Below are 24,360 nucleotides of genomic sequence, written 5' to 3'. Positions count from 1 at the left end.
CGTTACTCATTACACATCTTGCACTGGATCATCTTCCTGAAACTCAACATTCTGATCACAAGAAGTCTGGATAAAATACTCCAGTCAGAGGCTACATTCATTTTTTTTCTATGATGTCATCACATCACCGAAAGTATTGTTTTTTACCAAAAACCCATACACACAAACATATATTTGAAATTAATTTTCACAATATATTTTTGAAATATGTGTAAATTTCAATCATTTATTTTTGACACTTATATTGAATATAAAACAAATATATTGAATATAAAAACATACGTTTTCTATATTAATATTTGACAGTATTTTTAAATCCAATAAACTGAGAAACAAAATTAAATCGCTAAGATAATCGCATCCAATGTTGGCATGGTTATTCCGTCATGATACGCCAGAAGAGGAGAAAATCACCGTTTTAAGTAAATTGTCACGCTAATGTGTTGAATCTTCACCTAAATAAAGTCAGGGTTTAACAGTCAAAATGTATGTTTTCCCATGACATTTGTTCACAATATGAAAGTGTAGACTGGGTCACATATAGTATATAAGTATAAGTAAATATTCTCTTTTGATCCCGTGAGGTAAATTTGGTCTGTGCATTTATCCCAATCGGTGAATTAGTGAAACACACAGCACACAGTGAACACACAGTGAGGTGAAGCACACACTAACCCCGGAGCAGTGAGCTGCCTCCTACAGCGGCGCTCGGGGAGCAGTGAGGGGTTAGCTGCCTTGCTCAAGGGCACTTCAGCTGTGGATGTGGGCATGGGAGTGCAGTGCTCAACCACTTGCCCCGCCCACATTTTTCCTACTGGTCAGGGATCGAACCGGCGACCCTTCGGTTACAAGCCCATAGCCCTAACCAGTAGGCCACGGCTGCCCCGTTAATCATATTAAGCAAGCCTTTAAAAAATAAATAAATACATAAATAAAAATGCAGTAAAACAACAAAGAGGAAAGAGAAAAAAAACTGATTTATAAAGTAAAAAGTGGTTGTGGTTGATCATACCAAACATAGCTAGTAGAGGGCATGACTCTAATTATACTAGCAGAATGTCTGAAAGGATATTGATGGAATTCCAAACATTACTAAGATGGCAGGGAGTAACTCCGCACTTGAAATGGGTGTCATCAACCTCTGGATACATTTCTTACAGTCTTGATTGTGACAAATGCCTATAAAGTATTTTGATACAAAATATGCAGCCTTTTTCTTCAACCTAATAAAGTACAAATGACAAAATACTATTTTGAATTTAAATACATGCATCATAAATACTGCCTATGTGTTGTGACTACGCCTGTTCTTCTCATGCACTGGATGTGTTGTGACTAGGTCTCTGGGCAACTGGCATCAGGTATCTCATCTCCTTCCAGAATCTTCTATTGGAGTATGCTTGTGTATGTTTGGTCCAGCGAAGCGTTCGTTTGGAGTGTGTGTGAGTTTGGAGCGACAGTGGGAGGCTGTTTCCTGTGGAACTCTCGCCCGTCTGGACGATGATGACTTTGGGCCCCGAGCATATCAGGGCCTCGTAGACCCCCACGCTCCACTCGAAGTGCTCACTGCCCACTGCCCAGGGCACCAGGTGGGCGTCTGCGTGTGTGTGTGCGTCCAGCAGCATGGGTGTCTCTGTGCGAGTGGCTGGTTGCGCCAACAGGCTTATGCGTGTTTCTGTGTGGGTGGCCGTTTGCACATGTGTGTTGGCCTTGGTCTCCGCACCCGTGTTAGTGTCAGTCTGGGTTTCATCCAGCACTATGATAAACCTGCGGCTTCTCTTCAGAGCATCCTCAATCACATCAAACACCTCTGTAAAGGACCATGACAGTGGATATGGTTACAGTCAGTCTTAATTACTCGCATTAGTAGTTAATTTGTGGATTATTAATATTAATGAAGAAAAGAGGGTTAATTGCAATGCAAATGGTCATTATTAGTAGTAATGTTTACATTAGTAATGTAAAGTGAATGTTAAGCATCATGCAATAGTCCATTTAACAAGCAGCCTCAGTTGATTATCAATCAATGCTACAGAGTTTTTAAAATTAGTACAGTAGTTGGTTAAGGCTCAGTGCCAAAGGTTTATGGACGTCACATGCCTTGATGAAGTAATAGTAATATAGAACATAATGAGGGGACAGGAAGTCAGATCAAACACTTGGAAAGGGTTGACAGGAAGTTAGATAAATCATGTGCAAAAGATTGACCAATAAAACCTAATGAAAGGGTGCAGTCAGATATGACACAGTTAAGATGAGCCAGGTTGTAAAGAATTGGCTGAAATGAGGCCTTTGCCATGAACAGGGAGAGTGAGAGGGGTTTAGGGCAGGTATCACTGCATCGATAACTTCCTCTGGCATCTGGAGATAACTTCATCTGCAGACAGAGAGGGCACACTATTCTAAAAAAACAATATCACATCCTAGCAGAAAAACGGCTGACACTTCATTTCAATACCATCACACCTCTATCAGGAAAGGGGAAAAAAAAAGTTTTTGGAGTGGAGATTAAAAATTGAAAATGGAAAAACATGAATGAAAACTCAGTTAGTTTGTAGCGGAACTGTTGTATTAGATGGAATATGACAGTCACACTCATGTGATTGGTAAATGATGTCCCCAAGCTCTTGTGATTGGTAATGATGTCCCCACGGATATAATATGGCCAAAGGCCTTTACCAAACCCATGAGCACGAGTGCCAATTACGGCATATGTTATGAGCGTATTTGCATGTGTATGCATTTGAGCGTACCATCGCCTGGATTGTCATCCCGGCCTCTGATGAACAGCTTGTAGCCGTGCTTATTCTCCAAAACCTCAGGAAGAACCCGGAGAGCAAAGGTCAATGCCATGGAATCACCCTGTCCCTCACAAGGGTAACTAACATATGCATCATATTGCTTACCATCTGTGAGGGGAAAAGACAGAGAGAGAGAGAAAGATAAAGGAAGAGAGGGATATAAAAAGTCAGCGAAAGGCAGCGGTAGCACCAGAATTCCTCTAGCACACACGAGTGCCATGGCAGTAGAGAATGCCATCGTTTTACACAAGCAGGGTAGCCTGGCGAGCCAGACCCACATTAAAATGTAGGGTCTGGGCACTCACCGTTCGCAGTGCTCAGTCCGAGGGGCGGGATAATCAGTTGTCTTTCAAATTCCCTCTGCACGCAATAGGATATTTGTTTTCAAGTAGCAGGGAATTCAAGCCAAACCGTTGGAACTCTGCCATCAATCATTATGTTAAGCGCTACACGATTCCAATGTCCTGATTAAGTTTCGATTTCTGGAGCTCACAAGCCAACGGAGAGTTGCTAGACTAGCCCTGGCAGCAAATGTAATTTGCTGCCGCTAGGGGCGCGTCTAGATTTCTAGGCTACAAGCAGGGTGGAGAATGGTGCGTGCAGAGGTGTGTGTGGAGGTGGGGGGTGCAGGATCATCAAACTTAGGTGGGTGGGACTAGGGGAGGGGGGGGGGGGGTCCTGTTTGGGTCACCATTGATGACTACACCAGAACCAGCATTAGTGTGGGTGAAGGGTCGGGCTGGGTTGGGTTACAGGCACCACGTCAGAGGCAGATCGCTCTGTATTAGTAGAGCAGTTAGGTTATCAGAGGCAGATCGCTCTGTATCAGTAGAGCCGTTAGGTTATCAGAGGCAGATCGCTCTGTATCAGTAGAGCCGTTAGGTTATCAGAGGCAGATCGCTCTGTATCAGTAGAGCCGTTAGGTTATCAGAGGCAGATCGCTCTGTATTAGTAGAGCAGTTAGGTTATCAGAGGCAGATCACTCTGTATCAGTAGAGCAGTTAGGTTATCAGAGGCAGATTGCTCTGTATTAGTAGAGCCGTTAGGTTGGGTTAAATGCACCACGTCAGAGGCAGATCGCTCTGTATCAGTAGAGCAGTTAGGTCATCAGAGGCAGATCGCTCTGTATTAGTAGAGCCGTTAGGTTATCAGAGGCAGATCACTCTGTATCAGTAGAGCCGTTAGGTTATCAGAGGCAGATCGCTCTGTATCAGTAGAGCCGTTAGGCAGGATTACATGCACCATGTCAGCAGCAGATCATGCAGACAGAGTCTGGGGTAGTGCAGTGCAGATTCCTGCTACAGAAGAGAAAGAGACAGCAGGTTACAAACCACACATGCATACGTGACTCCGGTGCTTTCCAATGAGTCTACATCATGACAAGTAACATGATGTCATCATATCATTAGAGCCTGTTATGATGACATCACCATCTGTCATGATAATGGACTTGATTAGAATAACTATGTTATATGTGACATTATTACGAGTATTAGGGCCACACACAAAGAAATCTTTTTTTTTTTGCCATGACGAGATTAAACTCGACATGTCAAGAATAAAGTTAACACATCATGTCGACTTTAATCTCGACATGTCGACTTTAATCTCGACATTTCATCTTGACATGTCCATCAAAACTAGTTTGGAGAGAGAACGAACGCTCCAAAGTAGCTGCCACTGAACAGCCTCTGAACAGTCAATCACAGACTCAATCAGTTGGCCGACGACTCAAAATGAAGCCTTGTGTAGTCTAGATGATTTGGTGAAATTGTACCTCAGATTTGGGGTTAGCAACGACTAGGCTTTATTAACTAGTTTTGAATGTCAAGAAAAAAGACAGAATGTCGAGATTAAAGTTGACCTGATATTCCAACTTTATTCCCAAAATTTCGAGTTTAATTCGAGTCAACATGTCGACTTTAATCTCGTCATGGCAAAAAATTAGGGCTGTCAATCGATTCAAAAATTACATACTCTGTGATTAATTAATCTAAATTAATCTAAATTAATTGCATATATAATTTTTGCTGTGAAAGTATTTTAAATATTTAAATTCAAATGAATCATTGAATAATCAGCATTAGTGACATTAAAGTTCAAAAACTCTTTTATTATTATTTTCACTGTTCAAATAATTGCCATAATAATCTGTGATATGACCTAATATGCTGAGGAAATGAATTCAAAGTGCTTCAAATTCAAATAAATTCAAAATAAAGTGCTTCGGGAAGAAGTTTTTTTTTTCACATACAAGGCATTTCAGGCCAAATATATAACCTAGGGGACACAATGAAAATAAATTAACACTCCCCTCAATGTCAACACTTATTTCTTTGCATTGATGTGCGACTATAGAGTTGATGAACTCCGGGTTCATCAACTCTATAGGTCCTCAGAGGGTAACACACACACTCACCACTGTGTTTGGGCCGTCCAATGCAGTGGCTGCGGTAGAACAACACTAGGTCCACTTTGAAGAACCAGCAAAGCAGCAGACACACCATCACCAGTCCACTGAGACACACCAACGCAATCAGCCAGTAAAAGTGTCTGTGATTGGCTGTGGAGGAGGAAGGAACACACAATCAGCCAGTTAAAGGGTACATGATTGGCTGTGGAGGAGGAAGGAACACAGAGCTATTGGTAAAGTAAAAGTAGGTTACCAATTTCCACCCCTTTTGTTGGAAAATGTGAAAATAAAGATACTTCTAAATAATATTTCATTGATGAACTTTACATTTCTCAGTAGCGCAAAGTGTGTAGATGTGAACACAATCTGGTTTGGCTCAACATGGCGCCACTTCAATACACATGTTTAATAAACAAACAGTATACATTACTTGTAATGACCTAGTAAGGTGAAATAGGAATTCTTAGTAGTGTAAGTGCACTACGTTAAGTAAGCATTTGCTAGCACAACTTGCCATTCCTATTCCAGATTAGGGTAACACTTTAGAATAACATGTGCTTATAGGTAACAGTGCATAATAAGCAATTACACTCTAAGAAATGCTGGGTTATTTTCTCAACCCAAACGCTGAGTTGAAACTGTTGGGTCATTGTGTGGGGTTGTTTTTACTCATGTTGGGTTATTTTCTGTAACCCAGCTTGTTGGGTTGATAGTTTAGGACAGCGCCCCTCCTCTCCCCCACCTGACGTGAGCACACTACTCAGCACCAGGGTAACTTTAACACAGCTGCATAGTTATTTGAGAGTTCGGGGGAAATCGTTATTCTTTCAACCGTCCATGCAGTCCAGCAGCTTTCAACATGCAGTGGAAATCAGGCGATTTTGGAAGGTATGTATCTGCTTTTAAGTTTTTTATTATTATTATTCAGACGGATTTTAAAAGTAGCCTACACCCAGTTTGTGATATGAATGGATATTCTAATTTCGTTCAGCCTAAGCAGGTTAAGAATTGTGACATTCAAGCCAGCTAACGTTAGCTAACATTAATTTACAGTCTTACAATTACTGCTCATGTTAAATCTACACAAAGACAGACTCTTTAAAACATAGTTCTGTGTTGACTGGGTATGAACTGCTGAACAGAAACAAAACAAACTTTTACAAAGAACTAAAATTAGCATACCAACAGCTGGCTAGGTTAACGTTAGCAGATGTTTGGTATGCTAGCTTCTAGCTCTAACAAATGCTTCGTGTTAGTGCAGCATGTGTGTCAGCTAATGTATACAGTCGAAGTAGTCTCTTTACGTACGGTAATCATCATGCCAAACAACATATTAATTCATTCAGGGTAGCTTCATATTATAGCCATGTAACTTACTGGGTGGTTTTTGGTGGTAACATTAACGTTACAGACAACTTGAATTTAACTAACTGAATGTGTTAACATGAGCTAGCTAACGGTAGAACTATCACTGCCACTAACGTTAATATTACTGAACGTATGTTTGTCAGTCTGCTGTTAAACAACTCCATGAGGTGGTCATGGTTTCCGAGTGTGTTGCGCTAATATTTTGTCTCCGAATTTTTAATGTTTGTCAACATCATTCACTGATCATGGTTTGTGAAAGTCTTGATCTAAAGTTCTGTCAATAGCAGTGATTAATTTACTCTTTTTCTTTCTTTGATTGACAGGGCTGACTCCCAAATGGACCGTGGAATCTAGCTGTCTTCATGGAAGTAACTTATCACATGCTGATGCTGCTTTTAGAGTAGGCTATTGTCGTGGAAAAACTATCCACTTTCCCGAACCTCCAATCCAACTAGCACTCTGATGTCAAAGACCCGAAGGAGAACACCAAGACGAAAGAAGCTGAAGACTGTTGATCCTTTATTCACCGTATTGCAGTGATAATACAATCCAAACAGCGTCAGGACTGGACCGTCAGGACTGGACCGTCAGGCAATAGAGTGATGAGTGGCAGCTGCTACCCCGATGAGATCTGATCTGAGTGTGTCTGAGCTCTTTCTTTTATGCTCTCAGGGGCCTGGGAGGCGTTCCTATCCTTAGGAACGTCACCAGGCCCTTTTTAGCCAATCAGAACGTTTTGGGACTTGAGATATTGGTGGAAAACATGGTGGAAAACCCTTCTCATCTAAACATTAAAAAATGTGTGTTACTAGGCAGAACACATGTGACCAGGTCCTATGTGTAATCTGTTGCCAGGCAGAGTATGTGTTTTGGTTCTATGTGTACTTTCACTTTTGGTTCTGCCTCCTTTTCTTGTAAACCCCTCCACTTCTTCTCAGCCCTGTTTGGTTTTACTTTCACTGCCATTCCTCCTCAGTTTCACTCTTAGTCTCTGACCGCTCAGTCTCATGACTTCCAGTAAATGTTGCATAACAGTTGCATAAACAATATCCTTATATAAGATGGAATGTTTTCTAATAAACCAGCATGCTTCTAATAAACCAGTATGCACACACACAAGTTATTATGTCTAGATAAAATCACCACACTATCCATTCAAAAATAAAGTAAACTGTCAAATAAATAATTATGTCGAACTGTTTTATTTCATTGCACGGCTATTTGTTGCCCATTTTCTCTCAATGCAACCCAAATACTTGGTTTAGAAAACCCGACAACTGGTTATTTTAACTAGCAGTTCTGTTGATATAACCCAGTGGTTTGGGTTGAATCTATACCCAATATACTGTGTGAATTTTACTCAACATTTATATAGTTATAACCCAGAACATTGGTTACCTTTACCCAGTCTATTGTGCCAATTTAACTAACGTTGTGTTGATATAACCCAGTGTTTTGGGTTAGAATCATACCCAATCTGCTGGGTTTAATAATGTATCCAGACCATTGGGTTAGGATAACTCAATGTGGTGTTGGTCCAATAGTTAACCAGCGGCTGGGTTATATTTGGGTCATTTTTAACCCAACATTTTAATGCATCTTGTAAGTGTTAATAAGCAGCCTTTTAAGTTACTTACAAGCACATTTGTTTACAGTTAACATGCAGCTTGTAAGTGTTACCAAGCAGCTTGTTAATGCTTGTTAATGGTGTATAAGACAAAGAGGTTGATAACTAATACGCTTATAAGACCTTTCTTACCTATTTGTAGTAAATTTTACAGCCCCCCAATCTAAAGCGAGGACCATGTAGCCTATATTTCCACAAGCCCAACCTTCTATCTCTATATATCTACTGCATCTATCTATCTAGCTCGGTTAAGCTGTGAGAAATGCACCATCAAAATTGCTGCAGCGAGCAGGAATTGAACCCTGGTCTCTTGCATCATAGAGTGACCTGCTACTTACTGAGCTGCATTCCTCATTTCAGTAGAGCTGTAGACCTGTGTATATGTGTATTGTCAAGTAGAGATATATTGTCTGTGTTACCTTACACTGTACAACTTCTTTGTTATGGTAAAAGTGTAAGATGAGTGTAGTGTGTGTGTGTGTGTGTGTGTGTGTGTGTGTGTTACCTTGCACAAGCACTACTGTACTTTTGACATCGCCCATGTTATTTTGAGCAGTGCAAACGAATGGGACGTTGAGAAACTTTGGTTGAACCTTGTAGATGGTCAGAGTGTTCACATTTGTTTTTCTGAAGTCTCTGTAAGACAAACATGCATACAAATTTAACCCCCCTCTCCTTCTCCCATGTATACAAATCCACACTATTCCGTTTTAAACTAAAGCAGTCTCCCTCCATCAAAAAGACACACCCCACAGCCATTTGCACAAGTCAAAACGTCAAAACGTTAAAATAGCCTCCTGCATAAAATATTTACATTCATTCATAGCAGACACTTTTATCCAAAGCGACTTATTATGTAAATTATATTACAAGGGCTATTGTTGTCCCCAGGGCAACTTGGGGTTAAGTGCCTTGCTCAAGGGCACAACGGTGGAAACCTGGAATTGAACCCACAACTTCTTCAGGCTACTGCATGGTAGCTCAGCTCCTTAACCACTACACTACCACCACCCTACAGGCTACTGCATGCTAGCCCAGCTCCTTAACCACTACACTACCACCACCCTACAGGCTAGTGCATGGTAGCTCAGCTCCTTAACCACTACACTACCACCCCCCCCCCCCCATATGTAGGTAGCTGTAGCATTGTAGAATGCATTGTAAAATGGGAAATTTAATTGAACAACAGCTGCCAGCAAAAACAAGTTCTCTCTCTCTCACACACACACACACACACACACACATACTCACACTTTACTGATGTTGAAGTCTGAGTCAGGATACATGATGAAAGTCCCATTCACTTGCCACCATATCTTAGTAACATCCTCTTCATCGCTAGTGGCCTCACAACGCAAGTCTTGCCGAGAACCTGATACACACACACACACACACACACGTCAACACACACATTCCCGTGTACTTCAACATCACACAATGCAAATAATTCAGCAAACTGTCCATAGCCTGATCTTAACTGAGACTCACCCATGTCCACCACTCGTGTCTCGTTAACCGGGACTTTAATCAGCGGTTTCTTCGGTTCGTAAATCTCTACACACACACACACACACACACACACACACAGTTAAGATTACAGTATTAGAATAACTTAATAGTTTGGCTGCATGTTACAGTAGTTCATGTGGATTGAGGGGCAATTTTGGGGCGCTATGTACTCCTGTGTGGATGAGGGGCCCAAGGGGCTCGAGGCATTTCTGTCTGCAGTTATTAGGCATTTTTCACATCCTATGGGATGTGCATTATTTAGGCCAGCGTTTCTCAAACTGTGGGTCGCGACCCAGACATGCCAGGTGGGGCGCTGAAAAACAGTAGTTTTTTTTTATTTATTTTTTATCTGTAGCCTGGGCCCAGGTAGCACCCAATGCGCAATGGAGGCATTGTGTTATTCACAGGGAAGCGCTCGTGTCAAGGCAGCTTAGTTAGTCCCGACCTACATGAGATTTTGAACGTTGTTGTGAGAGTGGTGAATTTCATCAAAACCCGGTCCTTAAAAGCGCGTCTATTCTCCGCACTTTGCGAAGAGAGGCTGTACTGTTTCACAGTGAGGCAAGGTGGCTTTCCCGAGGTAAAGTGCTGTCACGCGTGTTTGAGCTCCGAGTCGCCTCTTCTTGGAAGAAGAGCGCATGTTTAAATCTGCAAGCACGTTCACTAATGAACATTTCTTGACGAAGCTGGCCTATCTTAGCGATATATTTGATATATCTTAGCGATACATTTGAGTTAAATGTCCAGTTACAAGGCAAAGACAAGCACCTACTTCACCTAGCAAATAAGATTACTGTATTCACCCAAAAAACTTGAGTATGGGACAGGCGCCTCGATCGCGACAGTATTATGCCTTTGCGATTTCTGAGCGAAATCGCAAAACGTCTGATTGGGAGGCACTCTTGTGATCCCATGTATTTAACAGTAGGCCTACATCACATCCCTGCAAAGTTTATTTCAAAAATATTTCCCAACCAGCAGTGCTCAGTATGACTGGATTATGGATCCATTTAATGCAGCATGTTGGTATTTCATTGAATATATTGTACAATGCCTATACTTCCTAATATGTTGCTGGAAAACAGAAATATGTGTGTTATGTATTTATTTATTATTATATCTGCAGCACCAGCTGATTTTAACTCTGTTGAAGAGGATATATTTAGAACTTGTCATTATTTCAATAAATTTGACAATTTTAAGCTTGACCTACCACTTTCTTAGAGCGATGAGGGACAGGTGGGGCTCGAGAATGCCCCCTTGATCAAAGTGGGGAATGAAAGAAAAAGTTTGAGAACAACTGATCTAGTTTGTTAACTACCACAGTCACGAGTTGGGTCGCGATAGTCTGTCATTTTTCAAAAGTGGGTCCCCAGAACAGTTTGAACACTGATTTAGGCTTTCCCCCTGAAATTGCACTGTGCCTACTTCAGAGGCCACTGTTCCCACCAAGTTTGGCCTACCATCAAATGCTTGACCTCTGTAGAAAGCTTAGACCCTGCAGTGTTCTTTTTTTAAATGAGACCTATAGGTAGAATAATTTGACTATTTGTCAATCACTATGCACATTGTACATGAAAAGGGTCGTCACGTATGGATTCCCAAGAGTCCAAGCTTTGAAATGGTGTATAATATTACTACGCTACATAGCAATATGGTGCATACAATTGATTTAGAATGATGGGGAAGGTGTGTGTGTGTGTGTGGGGGGGGGGGGGGGGGGGGGTAAGTATGTGGGTGGTACACTGTCTCATAGTTCGTGGTGGCTTCTGGAGGGTTTGGTCTTGTACGTACCGTGCGGTGTTGGTACAATGGTGTAGTGATGTGATGTGTGTAGTGATGTGATGTGTGTTGGTACAATGGTGTAGTGATGTGATGTGTGTTGTGTGGTGATGTGTGTGTGTGTGGTGTGGTGTAGTGTGTGGTGCAGTGATGTATGGTGTGGTATAGTGTAGTGATGTGTGTGTGTGTGGTGTGGTGTGGTGTAGTGATGTGTGTGTGTGGTGTGGTATAGTGTAGTGATGTGTGTGTGTGGTGTGGTATAGTGTAGTGATGTGTGTGGTGTGGTGATGTGATGTGATGTGTGTGTGTGTGGTGTGGTGATGTGTGTGGTGTAGTGATGTGTGTGGTGTGGTGATGTGTGTGTGTGTGGTGTAGTGATGTGATATGTGTGTGTGGTGTGGTGATGTGTGTGGTGTAGTGATGTATGTGGTGTGGTGATGTGATGTGATGTGTAGTGATGTGATGTGTGTGTGTGGTGTGGTGATGTGTGTGGTGTAGTGATGTGTGTGGTGTGGTGATGTGTGTGTGTGGTGTTGTGATGTGTGTGGTGTGGTGATGTGATGTGATGTGTGGTGTGGTTGGAGTTCTGGTAGGACGGTACCTTGAAGAACGAGCTGGGTGGTGCGGGCGGATGTGTAGTTGTTGCCCTCGTAGGTGAAGTTTAGTACACAGGTGTAATTTCCTGCATCTGTCTGTTTCAATTGTAGAAACTCCAGATCCATACTGTCTGCTCTCTCCACACACTTACACTCCTATAGCATGGACACACACACGCACATGCACGCACACGCACACATACACACATGCACACATACACACACACACGCATACACACATACACACACACACGCATACACACGCACACGCACACACACACGCACACACACACACACACACGCGCACACACACACACGCACACGCACACACACACACACACACACACACACACAAGCACACAGAGTTCCCAGTAAAGATAAAAGGCATGGCTGAAGTGCCCTTGAGCAAGGCACCTAACCCCTCACTGCTCCCCGAGCGCCACTGTTGATGCAGGCAGCTCACTGCGTCGGGATTAGTGTGTGGTTCACCTCACTGTGTGTTCACTGTGTGCTGAGTGTGTTTCACTAATTCACGGATTGGGATAAATGCAGAGACCAAATTTCCCTCACGGGATCAAAAGAGTATATATACTTTTTTTTTTTTTAAAGTATATTTTTTTGGGCTTTTTGCCTTTATTTGGACAGGACAGTGGAGAGTGAGACAGAAAGCAAGTGGGAGAGAGAGATGGGGTGGGATTGGGAAATGACCGCAGGTCGGACTTGAACCTGGGTCCCCGTGGGCACTCGGACCCGTATATGGTACGGGCGCTGTAGCCTGCTGCGCCACAGAGACCTCCACATTCCCCCTTCACCTAGCGGTCCCTCCAAGGTCTACTGCTTGGTGCCAAGGTCTGTGACATCCAGCACAAACTCCCAAGCATCTTTGGCTGCCACACCAAGGTCAACAACATCATCGTACATGTGGGCACCAACGACATCAGAGAGGCGGTCAGTAGCATTGCAGGAAAACTACACAACTTGCATAGCTTGCATAGGCAGAACATACAGTGTTGCAGAACTGTTTGGATTTACATACTAAGTTGGTTCAATATTGCAAAAAACTCATCTATATTATATTTTACCACGTCTGTTCACTGACCACTTGGGATAGCTTGCAGACCACCAGTGGTCCCCGAACCACACTTTGAGAAACACCGATGTAGCTCACCATCGCCGTTGGCTTGATTGCTAAAAATATGATATGGGTCGCAACTTAATGAACATGGGAAATTGTGGGTCCCAAAGCCAGATCAGTTAAGAACCCCTGATATCCGTATATGGTATATATGAAGAGCTCTTTTCCAAAACTTTATATCCACCATTTTAATGCATTTTCATAAATAATTTTTTCCAAGTAATTTCAGTGGAACTGTAATTGAGTTGTTGTCTCAGTAATAATATAATATAATAATAATAATAATAATAATAATAATAATAATAATAAGCTTTATTTGTATAGCACATTTCATACACAATGCAACTCAAAGTGCTTTTATATTTGGAACATTTAACACAATAATAGAGAAGAAAATAATAATAATAATAATAATAATGATAATAATAATAATAATACATTTTGAGGCTAACGCAGAAAGTTGTGTTGCAGTAGTATATATATAGGCTTTGCTAACAAATGCTTAGGCCCTGAAGAATTAAAATCTAACAGCCCCGTTGATGCAGACTCTAAGCGGTACAAGCTCCACGACCAATCCAGAACGGTTCTGCGACCCACTTTTGGGTCCCAACTCACCAACTAAGAACCACTGGTGTATTTCACATTTTGTAACTATTGCAGTATGCAATTATTTACCAAATGTGGAAACATTAACTACATATTGTATTCACACAGTTTATAACAATATATCATTCCTACATGTTCACTTGTATAAATGGCAGTTGAGAGTGTTTTGTGAGGTTAGTGCTTGCTGTGACTGAGAGTGTTTTGTGAGCTGTGACAGAGTGTTTTGTGAGGTTAATGTTTTGTGAGCTGTGACAGAGAGTTTTGTGAGGTTAGTGTTTGCTGTGACTGAGAGTGTTTTGTGAGGTTAGTGTTTGTTGTGACTGAGAGTGTGCTGGTGTTGTTTTACCTTCATCCAGGTGATGGAGGTGGGCGTGAACACCCTGGAGATGTGGCCCATCGCACAGTTTAGCCAAGCGTGTGTGTGCAGTCTCTCATCGACGTCACGATCTGCCTCAGGACAAGGCTGGCTGCCCACGTTGAGCCTTATCTTAATGGCATACTCAACACTGCACACACACACACACACACCTTTCAGATTTTTCATTGTTTCTAAATCACAGTACAGTACAAGTATGCAAACCTGTGTGTGTGTGTAAGTAACATATCTGTATGTATCTGCGAATACATATGTGCATGAAATAATTACATACAGAATTTGCAGGTGACTAATTTGTGCGCTGAACAGTTTATATGAATGTGGTTGTGTAAGGGTGTAGGGCTGGGCGATAAAACCATAGCGATATGTATCACAATAGACATGTAATCGATATTAATAAAAAATAAATTCGATAGAACATTCGATAATCAAAAGCAACACACACCTCCCGCCTTACGTTGTCCATAAATAAATAGGCTAAATACCGGTATATCTTGCATTGTAGCTAGTATGTGCAACTCTACCATAGGCGATAGAAGTAGGCCTACCTCAACACAGACTCTCAATGAGTCCTTGCCCTGTGCACTCTCTCTTTCTCTCTCCCTCTCAACAGGCGCATCCCTCCTCAGCATCCACATGTAATCCAAACATTCACAATCGTGCAAGATGACTGGCTAAATTGCTATTAAATCTGGTTAGCATCATTAGTAGGCTGCACAAATTTGTTCAAAACTGTTGCATTCAAATTGACTGCTAAATTCTAATCATCTCAATCCAAATGGAAAAGTATTCCAAGACCCAAACGGGCCTGACCCAAGGAAAAAAAGTATTTATTTGAAACTTAAACACACGTAGGGGAACTGAACAGTCTAATCAGTAAGACTATGATAAACTAGCAAATTAAGCTACTTTGTTTACAATATTTCCAGGCTTCAACCAGTGCTACTTTTCATTTAGACTTACGTGCACATTTATTTATTTGAGTGTTTTTCATGATTGTGTTGCTATTTCTTTTCCCTGTTTGCTTTGATTGATAACTGAGGTGATTAAAATCAGAGGAAGGTTAAGTTTAAAATAAAAGTGTTTAATTTGGACTTTTTTCCCCTTCTGGTCCTTATCTGAAAAAGATTAAAAAGAAAAAAATCGATTTCGACTGATATGAAATACTTATATCGTGATACAGTTTTCAGCCATATCGCCCAGCCCTATAAGTGTGCAAAACTGTGTGTGTGTGTGTGTGTGTGTGTGTGTGTGTGTGTGTTCTGCATACCTGCACACATATACTCCGCTGTGTTCGGGTCGAGCAGGTAGGAACCACAGAGCGTTGTCCCTGAGCTCCATCCCGGGAAGTGCGTCCAGCGGTGGTGCGTCCTCCCGCCTCCACGTCACATTGTACCCCTCAGCCCCAGGGCAGACCAGCAGCATCGCATGGCCAGCCACGATGTTGAATATCTTTTCTAAATGTTAATTCCAAATGTTAGCTGTTTAATGCCCTACATAAAAAAACTCCTTTTACATTTATTTTGGAGCTTTATGTTTTGATTTAGGTAGGAGGGGAATGAATGGCAGGTGTGGTCAGAGATGCAGTGTTAGGGCAGGTGTGGTCAGAGATGCAGTGTTAGGGCAGGTGTGGTCAGTGCAGCTGGTGTGAGTGTGCTGAGTCGGGTCTTACCTCCAGTGAGAACATGGGAACGGAGCAGCATCAGCAGCCCCACCACCAATACATTCTCTGGCCCCCCCCTCCAGCTACGCGCCATGCCACACACCTGCCACACAGCAGACTGTTACTGGTGTATGTGTGTGTGTGTGTGTGTCATGGCGGCTGAGCGGAGCGCACGCCAGTCTGACCTCCCTATGCCACACTAGGCCAAACAAACACCCCGTCGTAACTGCCGCCGTTAATGTAGAGAATTTTCCGACATGATTTTACGCACAGCACTCATTGTTATGTGTTTGATAACATCCATCCAAGTTGCCTCTTAGCAGGCAATACAAAGCGGAGCAATTTACAAACACCATGCGCCAAACAGCTGGTAAAGTACTGCTCGATTTCAGCCATTATAGGAAGCATGTTTACTTGGAAAAGGAGATGTTTTCTGTACCCCTGAGATTGTATTGTCATACATAACAAGGCACTGATGTGGTTTAATCTGTTTGATCATTCAAAACATTTGATTCCTAATGAAAATTTACTTGTAATGTGGAATTGAATAAAGTATCTAAAATGTGTGTGTGTGTGCACATGTGCCATATCACACACCTGCCACACAGCAGACTGTTACTGGTGTGTGTGTGTGTGTGTGTGCATGTGCCATATCACACACCTGCCACACAGCAGAATGTTACTGGTGTATGTGTGTGTGTGTGTGTGTGTGTGTGTGTGTGTGCATGTGCCATATCACACACCTGCCACACAGCAGAATGTTACTGGTGTGTGTGTGTGTGCATGTGCCATATTACACACCTGCCACACAGCAGAATGTTACTGGTGTGTGTGTGTGTGTGTGTGTGTGTGCCATATCACACACCTGCCATACAGCAGACTGTTACTGGTGTGTCTGTGTCTGTGCTTCTGCATGAATGTGCATGTCATGTAGAGAGTAGCTATTAATATTACTAAAATATATATAACTAATGTGAGCAAAATCATAATAATAAACAAATTGCTTAATAAAATGAACACTACTGAAAGCAAACTAATGTAGCTCCAACAGCCATCATCATATAATGTTTTTGTGTTTTGTGCACTAGGGAGATGTTGTAATAGTCCTGTCCCCTACATACAGGCAATCACAGACATTGTTTCGCCTGTCTGTTCATGGGGTCATGACATGAGTTTTTAGGGGACAGGGCAACAGGTTTTCTACTGCAGAGTGATGCATAGGCCATTTGCAATGGAAATTGAAACCACCCTGCCCCCCTCTCACTCCCTCTTTCGTGAATTTGTGTGTACATTCATGTGTGCTGTGAGGTTTTTTTTTTTCATAGTGTGAATTTGAAAGTATGTCAGGTCAGCCAAATGGTTGATCACGTGTCACGAAGCAACACTTGGTGGTTAAAATGTGGTATTTCAACCGGCATGTGTCCTAGTTTTAGACATTATTAGGTGAAACTTTTAGTAGGGACAAAATGATAGCTCATACCAGACTCTCCCCTTGGGCCCCACAATTGAATGGGTCAAGCGCTTTAACTCACCACTTCATCTATTTCGTTTGTTAATGTCGAAGTTGAAGATTTTGATCAAGAAATATAGGCCCCAGGATGAAACATATAGGTTTCTTTTTTAATACCTCTCTGAGCATACAAACTCATCAACTCGTAGGCTACACACAATGCAGACATACTGTAACATATCACTGAACTGTGCACTGCTTTTTCATAATCAATCATGCACGAACGCACACACGTGGGGCTCAAAAGAAGAGTCTCCCTGGCACGTTATTCGTCAGAGCAGGCTGCCTGAAATATTGTGCCTGGCTTGTTGTTTACCATCGAGAGGGTGGGAGTGTGGTTTTCCCCTCAGTGAGTTTAGACTCCAGGCTCCCACATGGTTTCCACTGACATGAGGCCCTTTGACGTTAGAGGAACGGATACGCGAGGTCACCCTGGCCTGCACCTGTCAGAGAGCCTACTGACATCACTCTGGAGTAGGCCTACCTCATCAAGTCAATTGAAAAAATATAATGTCCGCAACACTGCTTTTGACTCCCAATAATTTAATCACAACAGGCAACGTTTCGACCCTGCTGGGTCTTCTGTTGCCTGTTGTGCATTAAATAATTGGGAGTCAAAAGCAGTGTTGCGGACATTATATTTTTTCAATTGAGTATAGTTTTCTTTTGTCCTGCACCTGCCAGAAGGTGGGATGTGCACACTATAACTGTATACTGAACTATAAGCTGAACGTCGCTACCTCATAAAGTCAACATGAAACACAACTGCTCTTTTGAATCTAAAATAACAATTTGATTTTCTTTGTCACTGAGTATCAGGCACATAGCCAACGTGCTGGGTGGTCTTAAGCATTGCCCTTCACAACTCAGTAGGACAGGCTATAGCATGCAAAGGATACTCTTGGCCCTGGTGTTTATCAGTTGCACAAGGCAGCTGGTTTATCCCTGAATACACACTATAGGTATATGTGGTGTACGCGGTATGATCGCTTTCAGAAGATTCTGCATCGGTCAGGGGCTCTAAGGCTCACCTGGAAAACAAAACCAGTCTACGGTTAGGCTGTATGACTCATACCTGACTGATTCTCAATCTCAACTGAGATTGGCTGTGTACTCTGGCCACCAATCATGGACTCTAAGCAAATCTTTTCGGAAGGACAGCAATCCCATCTTTATTGTAAACAAAGACAGCAATCTCATCTTTATTGAAAAACAAGGGGCTTAAAAGCAGTTGTTTAGGCTGTTCAACAGGCTTGTCTGGGTTCACCCAAGCTTATTCTGCTGACAATCCTCCCCCCCCCCCCCCCAATCATGACAGTGAACAAAACTGGGTTAAGGTTTAGTTATTAAGATTTGGCATAACAGTATGTAGTTTGGTTTTAAAGCATACTTCCACTTTCAAAGAAATCACTGTTGTAACGTATACGTAAACTGTTGTAACTGTTCCCGCATATACAGGATACGTAAAATAAATTTCATCTTTTATTTTGGTCACTTAAAGGTGCAGTCAGCGATTTTATGCGATTTGTCACATTCAGCAATCATCTCCCCACGACTGCTATCTGCCCATTCCGTGATTATAATGCAATCTGTCCCCCAAATAAAAACTAAACTATGCCTGGAGTTTCCCTGGAAACACTGAAAGGAGGGGTGAGCTACAGTACCTCTCTGGTGAGTTTGGTTTGAGCCTTGGTTAAAATATAATGTATGTTGTTTTGAACAAAAGCATCTGCTAATAAATTTGAATATAAACATAAACAATCGTGACTTCCTGCACAATCGCCGACTGTACCTTTAACCTTGCATGTAACACCACGCCTAGCCTATATAACGATACACCGTGGTGAAGTTCACAAAGTGGATATCCTTTGGACTTGGACTTGAAACTCAGCCTACATTCCATGACCCAGATCATGGTGAAGTCAATGTCTAATCTACACAAATGTGACAGCCTATGTCAAAAGAAAACAGCCTAATAATCAGGGCCGACTCTAGCCTACTATATAAAGGTGAGCTGGTAGTGTCCCAGCCTAATGATCAGGGCCGACTCTAGCCTACTATATAAAGGTGAGCTGGTAGTGTCCCAGCCTAATGATCAGGGCCGACTCTAGCCTACTATATAAAGGTGAGCTGGTAGTGTCCCAGCCTAATAATCAGGGCCGACTCTAGCCTACTATATAAAGGTGAGCTGGTAGTGTCCCAGCCTAATAATCAGGGCCGACTCTAGCCTACTATATAAAGGTGAGCTGGTGGAAATATTGGGAGGGCAAAGTGCAAAGGGCATTTCAGATCAAAATGGACATAAACACACACAGCAGGTTAAAGGGACAGCAGGCAAGCCTGATGCTTTTTCTCTACGAAACTCCCCCTCGCTCGGTCTGAAGCTCTTTTCCTTTTCTTTGCATCTTCCGTCAAGGGTTTTCGCTGCTTCTTCGCCGGCTCTGCCATTATACACACGTTTGCAAAAATCTCTAGCGTTTCGTTAGCCTACCTCTGTGCTGTATGCAGGATGTAAACTGATCCTTCAACGGTCGGCGGATATGATACACTGAACTTGCAAGCGGGATATTTTTCCTACAGGCAGTAGGGGCGGGCGAGAGAGTCTTCATTCGCCCTGTAATGAGTCATTTAACCATATACTGACTTACAGTACGAAGATGATTAATTAACACGAAAACGTTGCCTGGTGTACCTTTAAGATGGGGCTTTAGGAGAGATCGACAACATTGAGTATGAATTTACACAAGGTTTCAATTACACAAGGTTTCAAAGAACAGAGTGTGCTTATAAAGTTTGGAGTAGCAATGTAACCTTAGGCTATATCAGCAATTTGAAGCTCAGCAGGTATCACTACAGAGACAGTTTTGGACATCATCTAAGCAGCCTAATTATTTGACTTTTTCAGGATTCTCTAGAACTAATTATCATTTCAACCAAGGCTACACACGAAAACCATGCAACAACCTACATGCTAAATAAAACACAGAAAACCATGCAACAATCTACATGCCAAATAAAACATATTAGGCTACAGTTAGGCTAGCTGTTTATTTTACAACTACACACAATTTCAAAGCTCTGGGTATATATATTTTTTCAAAACTCTACACACGAATGGAACTATTCCTCACACAAAATGCCTCATATTTCTGTTGCAAAATACAGCGGTCTCAGGCCCTCTGGGCTATGGGCCAGCTGTCTAGGCCAGGGGTTTTCAGAGTGGGTGCCGTGACGCATGCTCAGGGGTGCCGTGGAATGGTCATTTAATGACAAAAAAGATTATGACATTAAGCCATAATATCAATTTTAACAATTTTAAAATTAATTTCAACAATGTTAAATTGCTTTTAAGTGGAAGGGCATTATTTAACTTTTTTCTTTGCAGCACAAACAACTACAGGGCTCATGTCAACAAGTCCGTCGTTTGTTATTGTATTGACAGCAGATGGCGGAGCGCAGGACAGGTAGGCGCTATGGATACGTGTTTAAAGAGAGTGCATCCACCTCCTCAGGAACACACCTCGGGATCTGACCAGACAAAATCAGCAAAGAGAAGAGTGAGTCATTATAACGACTCCTAGTACCTCCAGTATGAGTTCACTTGGAGGTAACGTGCCCCACACCAGTATGCCTATGCCTGGTCTGCAGAGAAACGCTGGCTAATGCAGCCATGGTGCCAAGCAAGTTGGCAAGGCACCTGGAGACCAAGCATCCGGCACACCAGAACAAAGACATTGAATATTTTAAAAGACTTAAAACACAGAATGCCACCAATACTAGCCTACTGACAAGTCTGCAGAGTTTTTTTTTTTATTCAATGCACATTTATCTGCCCTGGAAATAGATTAGAGACCTATTTTCCCCACAAAAATTAGGAATTTGATTGTGTTCGAGATCCATTTCACTCTCTTGCCACTGAATCACTCCTCAGCACTCTCAAACATTTCCCAACTCTGAACTCACACTATACTGACTTTGCACTCATTCACTCCTCAGCACTCATGACCCCCCCCCCCACACACACACACACCCACACACACCTACAAGACTTTTAGCACTTTTACACTTTTACATCCCTCTCCCTATGCTACAGACCTTTTATTTATTTTCTTATTTCATCACACGTCAAAACACACACACACACACACACACACACACACACACACACACACACACACACACACACACACACACACACATCTGACTTTCTCCAACTTTTGCACACTTTTTATTTATTATTTTTGATTTCTCCTCCATCTACCCATGTCCTTGATTGCCTAGCCTTTCTTCCCCCCCACCCCCCACCCCACCCCACCCCCATCCCCAACACACACACTTACATCATCACTGTCATCACTTCACATACATACAGCACTCCTCTACATACTTGCTGCACACTGCCCCCCCCCCCACATACACAGCACATTGTCTTCAGGATCTTCTCCAACACACATCCTCTACATACTTACAGCACACTACACACACACTACACACACACACACAGTCACTGCTCCACTCCCGCCCACACACACATCTTCACTGTCATCACTCACATACATTACATACAGTACTCTGCTTGCAATAGTAAGTCCCTGACCCCCCCCCCCCAACACACACACTTACATCATCACTGTCATCACTTCACATACATACAGCACACTGCTTGCTACAGTAAGCCTCCTCTACATACTTGCTGCACACTGCCCCCCCCCCCCCCCCCCCCACATACACAGCACATTGTCTTCAGGATCTTCTCCAACACACATCCTCTACATACTTACAGCACACTGCCCCCACCTACCCACCTACACACTACACACACACACACACACACAGTCACTGCTCCACTCCCCTCCCGCCCACACACACATCTTCACTGTCATCACTCACATACATTACATACAGTACTCTGCTTGCAATAGTAAGTCCCTGCCCCCCCCCCCCCCCCCTACATACACAGCACATTATTTCATCAGGAAGCTTCTCCAACACACATCCCCAACATACTTACAGCACACTGCCCCCCCCCCTCAATACACAGCACATTGTCTCATGAGGAAGCTTCTCCAACACACATATTGCACACTGCCCTCTCCCCACATACACAGCACACTATCCCATCTCCCCTGTCATCCCCCCAACACACACACCAAGACCCCTGGCAGTTGGGTTAGCCCCTTGAGCCGTGGATCTGCCCAAGGTTTCTTCCTTGGTAAGGGAGTTTTTCCTTGCCCCTGTTGCTCTTGGGTGCTCCTTGTTGGTGCCCCCCACCCAATCCCAATCCTCCCCCACCTTTTTTATGCAGCCCTTGCCACTTAATCTACTAAACCCCTCTTCTACTGCACTTTTTACCCCCCCCATTAATGCACAAATAGGCTGACACCAGACATAATTTCACTGCATTTCTTACTTCCAGTAACTATATGCATGTGACAATAAACTTCCTTGTATCCTTGTATCCTTGTAAGATGCCAGTCACCAAGGGGACAGGATAGAGCTTGCTGAATTGCAAATGGACCGCACACTCAAGTTGCAACACAGACTGTCTTTGGACACATTTTGGCTGCGTGTGAGTCAGGAATATCCCTCACTTTCAGAGAGTGCTATGAATGTGCTGATCCAATTCCCCACCTTTACCTCTGTGAACTGGCTTTCTCCTCTCTCACATAGGCTACATAAAGAATAAACTGAGGCAAAGGCTGTCAGTTGAACAGGACCTCCGTGTTGCACTGTCCACAATCCCTCCTCGCATTAACAAACTGCAGTCAGAGACAGGCACATGTGTCCCATTAAATTGATAAGTTGTCTGTGGAGACAATAGACTGTGGGTTTGTTCCTGATATGTCTTGTTACTGCCAGCCAATTTCTCAGTTATTACCAATTTTGGCTGTGATACAGTTGTGAGAGGGACAGAGGTCTGTTCATATTCTGTTCACATTTTTTTTTCAAAAGTTCTATTAAATGAGTTGAATTAAACTACTGTTGTCAGTGATATAAGTATTTGAAATGAACATGATTTCTTAATGTCTAGTGACATAAAAGGGCTATTTTATGATTAATTGAAATACATTTCTTACATATGGTTCCTTTAAAGAGAGCTGGTTCATTTGAATAAAACATGAGATAAACCTCACCTTCTCATAGTGCCTATAATAATCCAACATATCACACGGTTAAAAAAAATGGCATGAAATACAAATATAGCACAAAGGAGGTTGAGAGTAAAAAGTAAAAAATAGGGGTGCCGTGGATGGAGCTCTGTTTAGGGCTGCCGTGGATGGAGCTCTGTTTAGGGGTGCCGTGGATGGAGCTCTGTTTAGGGCTGCCGTGAGCCAGAGAAATTTGTAACCACTGGGCTATTTACACTCAAAGTTTCTAAGCTGGTTTGAGGCTGCATACTGCACAGATGCTACATAAATTATAATACAAAACATCTATCTGGGCCAAGAGCTGGCTCTGATTCAATTGTCACTTTCGATTTTCATCCGAAAACAGCGTTTCCCCGACTGTGGAGCTGCTGGATCGCGCAGCATAGTGTCAAAGTCAAATTACAAAGAAAACTCAAACTAGCCTACAAATCGACAATCCACCTTTACCAAAAAAGCTATGAGATCTCAGAAGCGGCATTACATGTTCTTAGCAAAACAATTATCCTTCATTAATGCATATTACGAGTGCAGCAGCTTACTTGATTCGCCGAGTTCGTTCTGCTGTTGCAGGTAATGCCCCTCTTGACGTCGTCTAGCTTCGCCTGTTGTGTTTGAAGTTGAGCTGGGCCTCTAGGGGATAGCCTATCTCACTCACGACGCTACGTAGAGTAGGACGGAGTAGCCTATATTAGGGCCATGACGAGATTAAACTCGACATGTCGACATTAAACTCGACATTTCGATTATAGCCTAAAGTGAAATATCATGTCAACTTTAATTTTTTTACTTGACATTTTTTGTTGCTTAGACAATGTTCCCGGGTCT

The 24,360-nt window shown here is 42.6% G+C and overlaps 1 protein-coding gene and 1 long non-coding RNA gene across 7 annotated transcripts; one reads left to right on the top strand and one right to left on the bottom strand.

Annotated features, from left to right (window-relative positions):
* Nucleotides 1-958: 958 nt before the first annotated feature.
* On the bottom strand, nucleotides 959-24,151 carry LOC121708941 (interleukin-1 receptor type 1-like). 5 transcript variants are annotated; one of them, XM_042091913.1, is made up of 11 exons: nucleotides 24,075-24,151; nucleotides 15,886-15,979; nucleotides 15,484-15,670; nucleotides 14,184-14,343; nucleotides 12,102-12,252; nucleotides 9,698-9,763; nucleotides 9,461-9,581; nucleotides 8,715-8,845; nucleotides 5,221-5,364; nucleotides 2,754-2,909; nucleotides 959-1,810 (listed from the first exon to the last, which is right to left on the bottom strand). In XM_042091913.1, exons 2-11 carry the CDS (start codon nucleotides 15,968-15,970, stop codon nucleotides 1,314-1,316), a joined length of 1,698 nt encoding a protein of 565 aa, XP_041947847.1. In that variant the 5' UTR covers nucleotides 15,971-15,979; nucleotides 24,075-24,151; the 3' UTR covers nucleotides 959-1,313. The 5 variants fall into 5 exon arrangements, with proteins under 5 accessions (XP_041947847.1, XP_041947846.1, XP_041947848.1 ...); XM_042091916.1 differs by lacking the exon at nucleotides 24,075-24,151 and adding an exon at nucleotides 2,360-2,377 and having other exon boundaries at nucleotides 1,724-1,808; nucleotides 15,886-17,943; XM_042091912.1 differs by lacking the exon at nucleotides 24,075-24,151 and having other exon boundaries at nucleotides 15,886-17,939.
* On the top strand, nucleotides 19,324-19,692 carry LOC121708954. 2 transcript variants are annotated; one of them, XR_006031803.1, is made up of 2 exons: nucleotides 19,324-19,395; nucleotides 19,628-19,692. It is a non-coding gene; the product is annotated as an uncharacterized LOC121708954 (long non-coding RNA). The 2 variants fall into 2 exon arrangements; XR_006031804.1 differs by lacking the exon at nucleotides 19,324-19,395 and adding an exon at nucleotides 19,497-19,569.
* Nucleotides 24,152-24,360: the final 209 nt, after the last annotated feature.

The sequence above is a fragment of the Alosa sapidissima genome, chromosome 5, assembly GCF_018492685.1.
Source record: "Alosa sapidissima isolate fAloSap1 chromosome 5, fAloSap1.pri, whole genome shotgun sequence".
In the NCBI taxonomy this organism is placed as follows: Eukaryota; Metazoa; Chordata; class Actinopteri; order Clupeiformes; family Clupeidae; genus Alosa; species Alosa sapidissima.
This window is presented reverse-complemented; position numbering and strand designations above follow the sequence as displayed.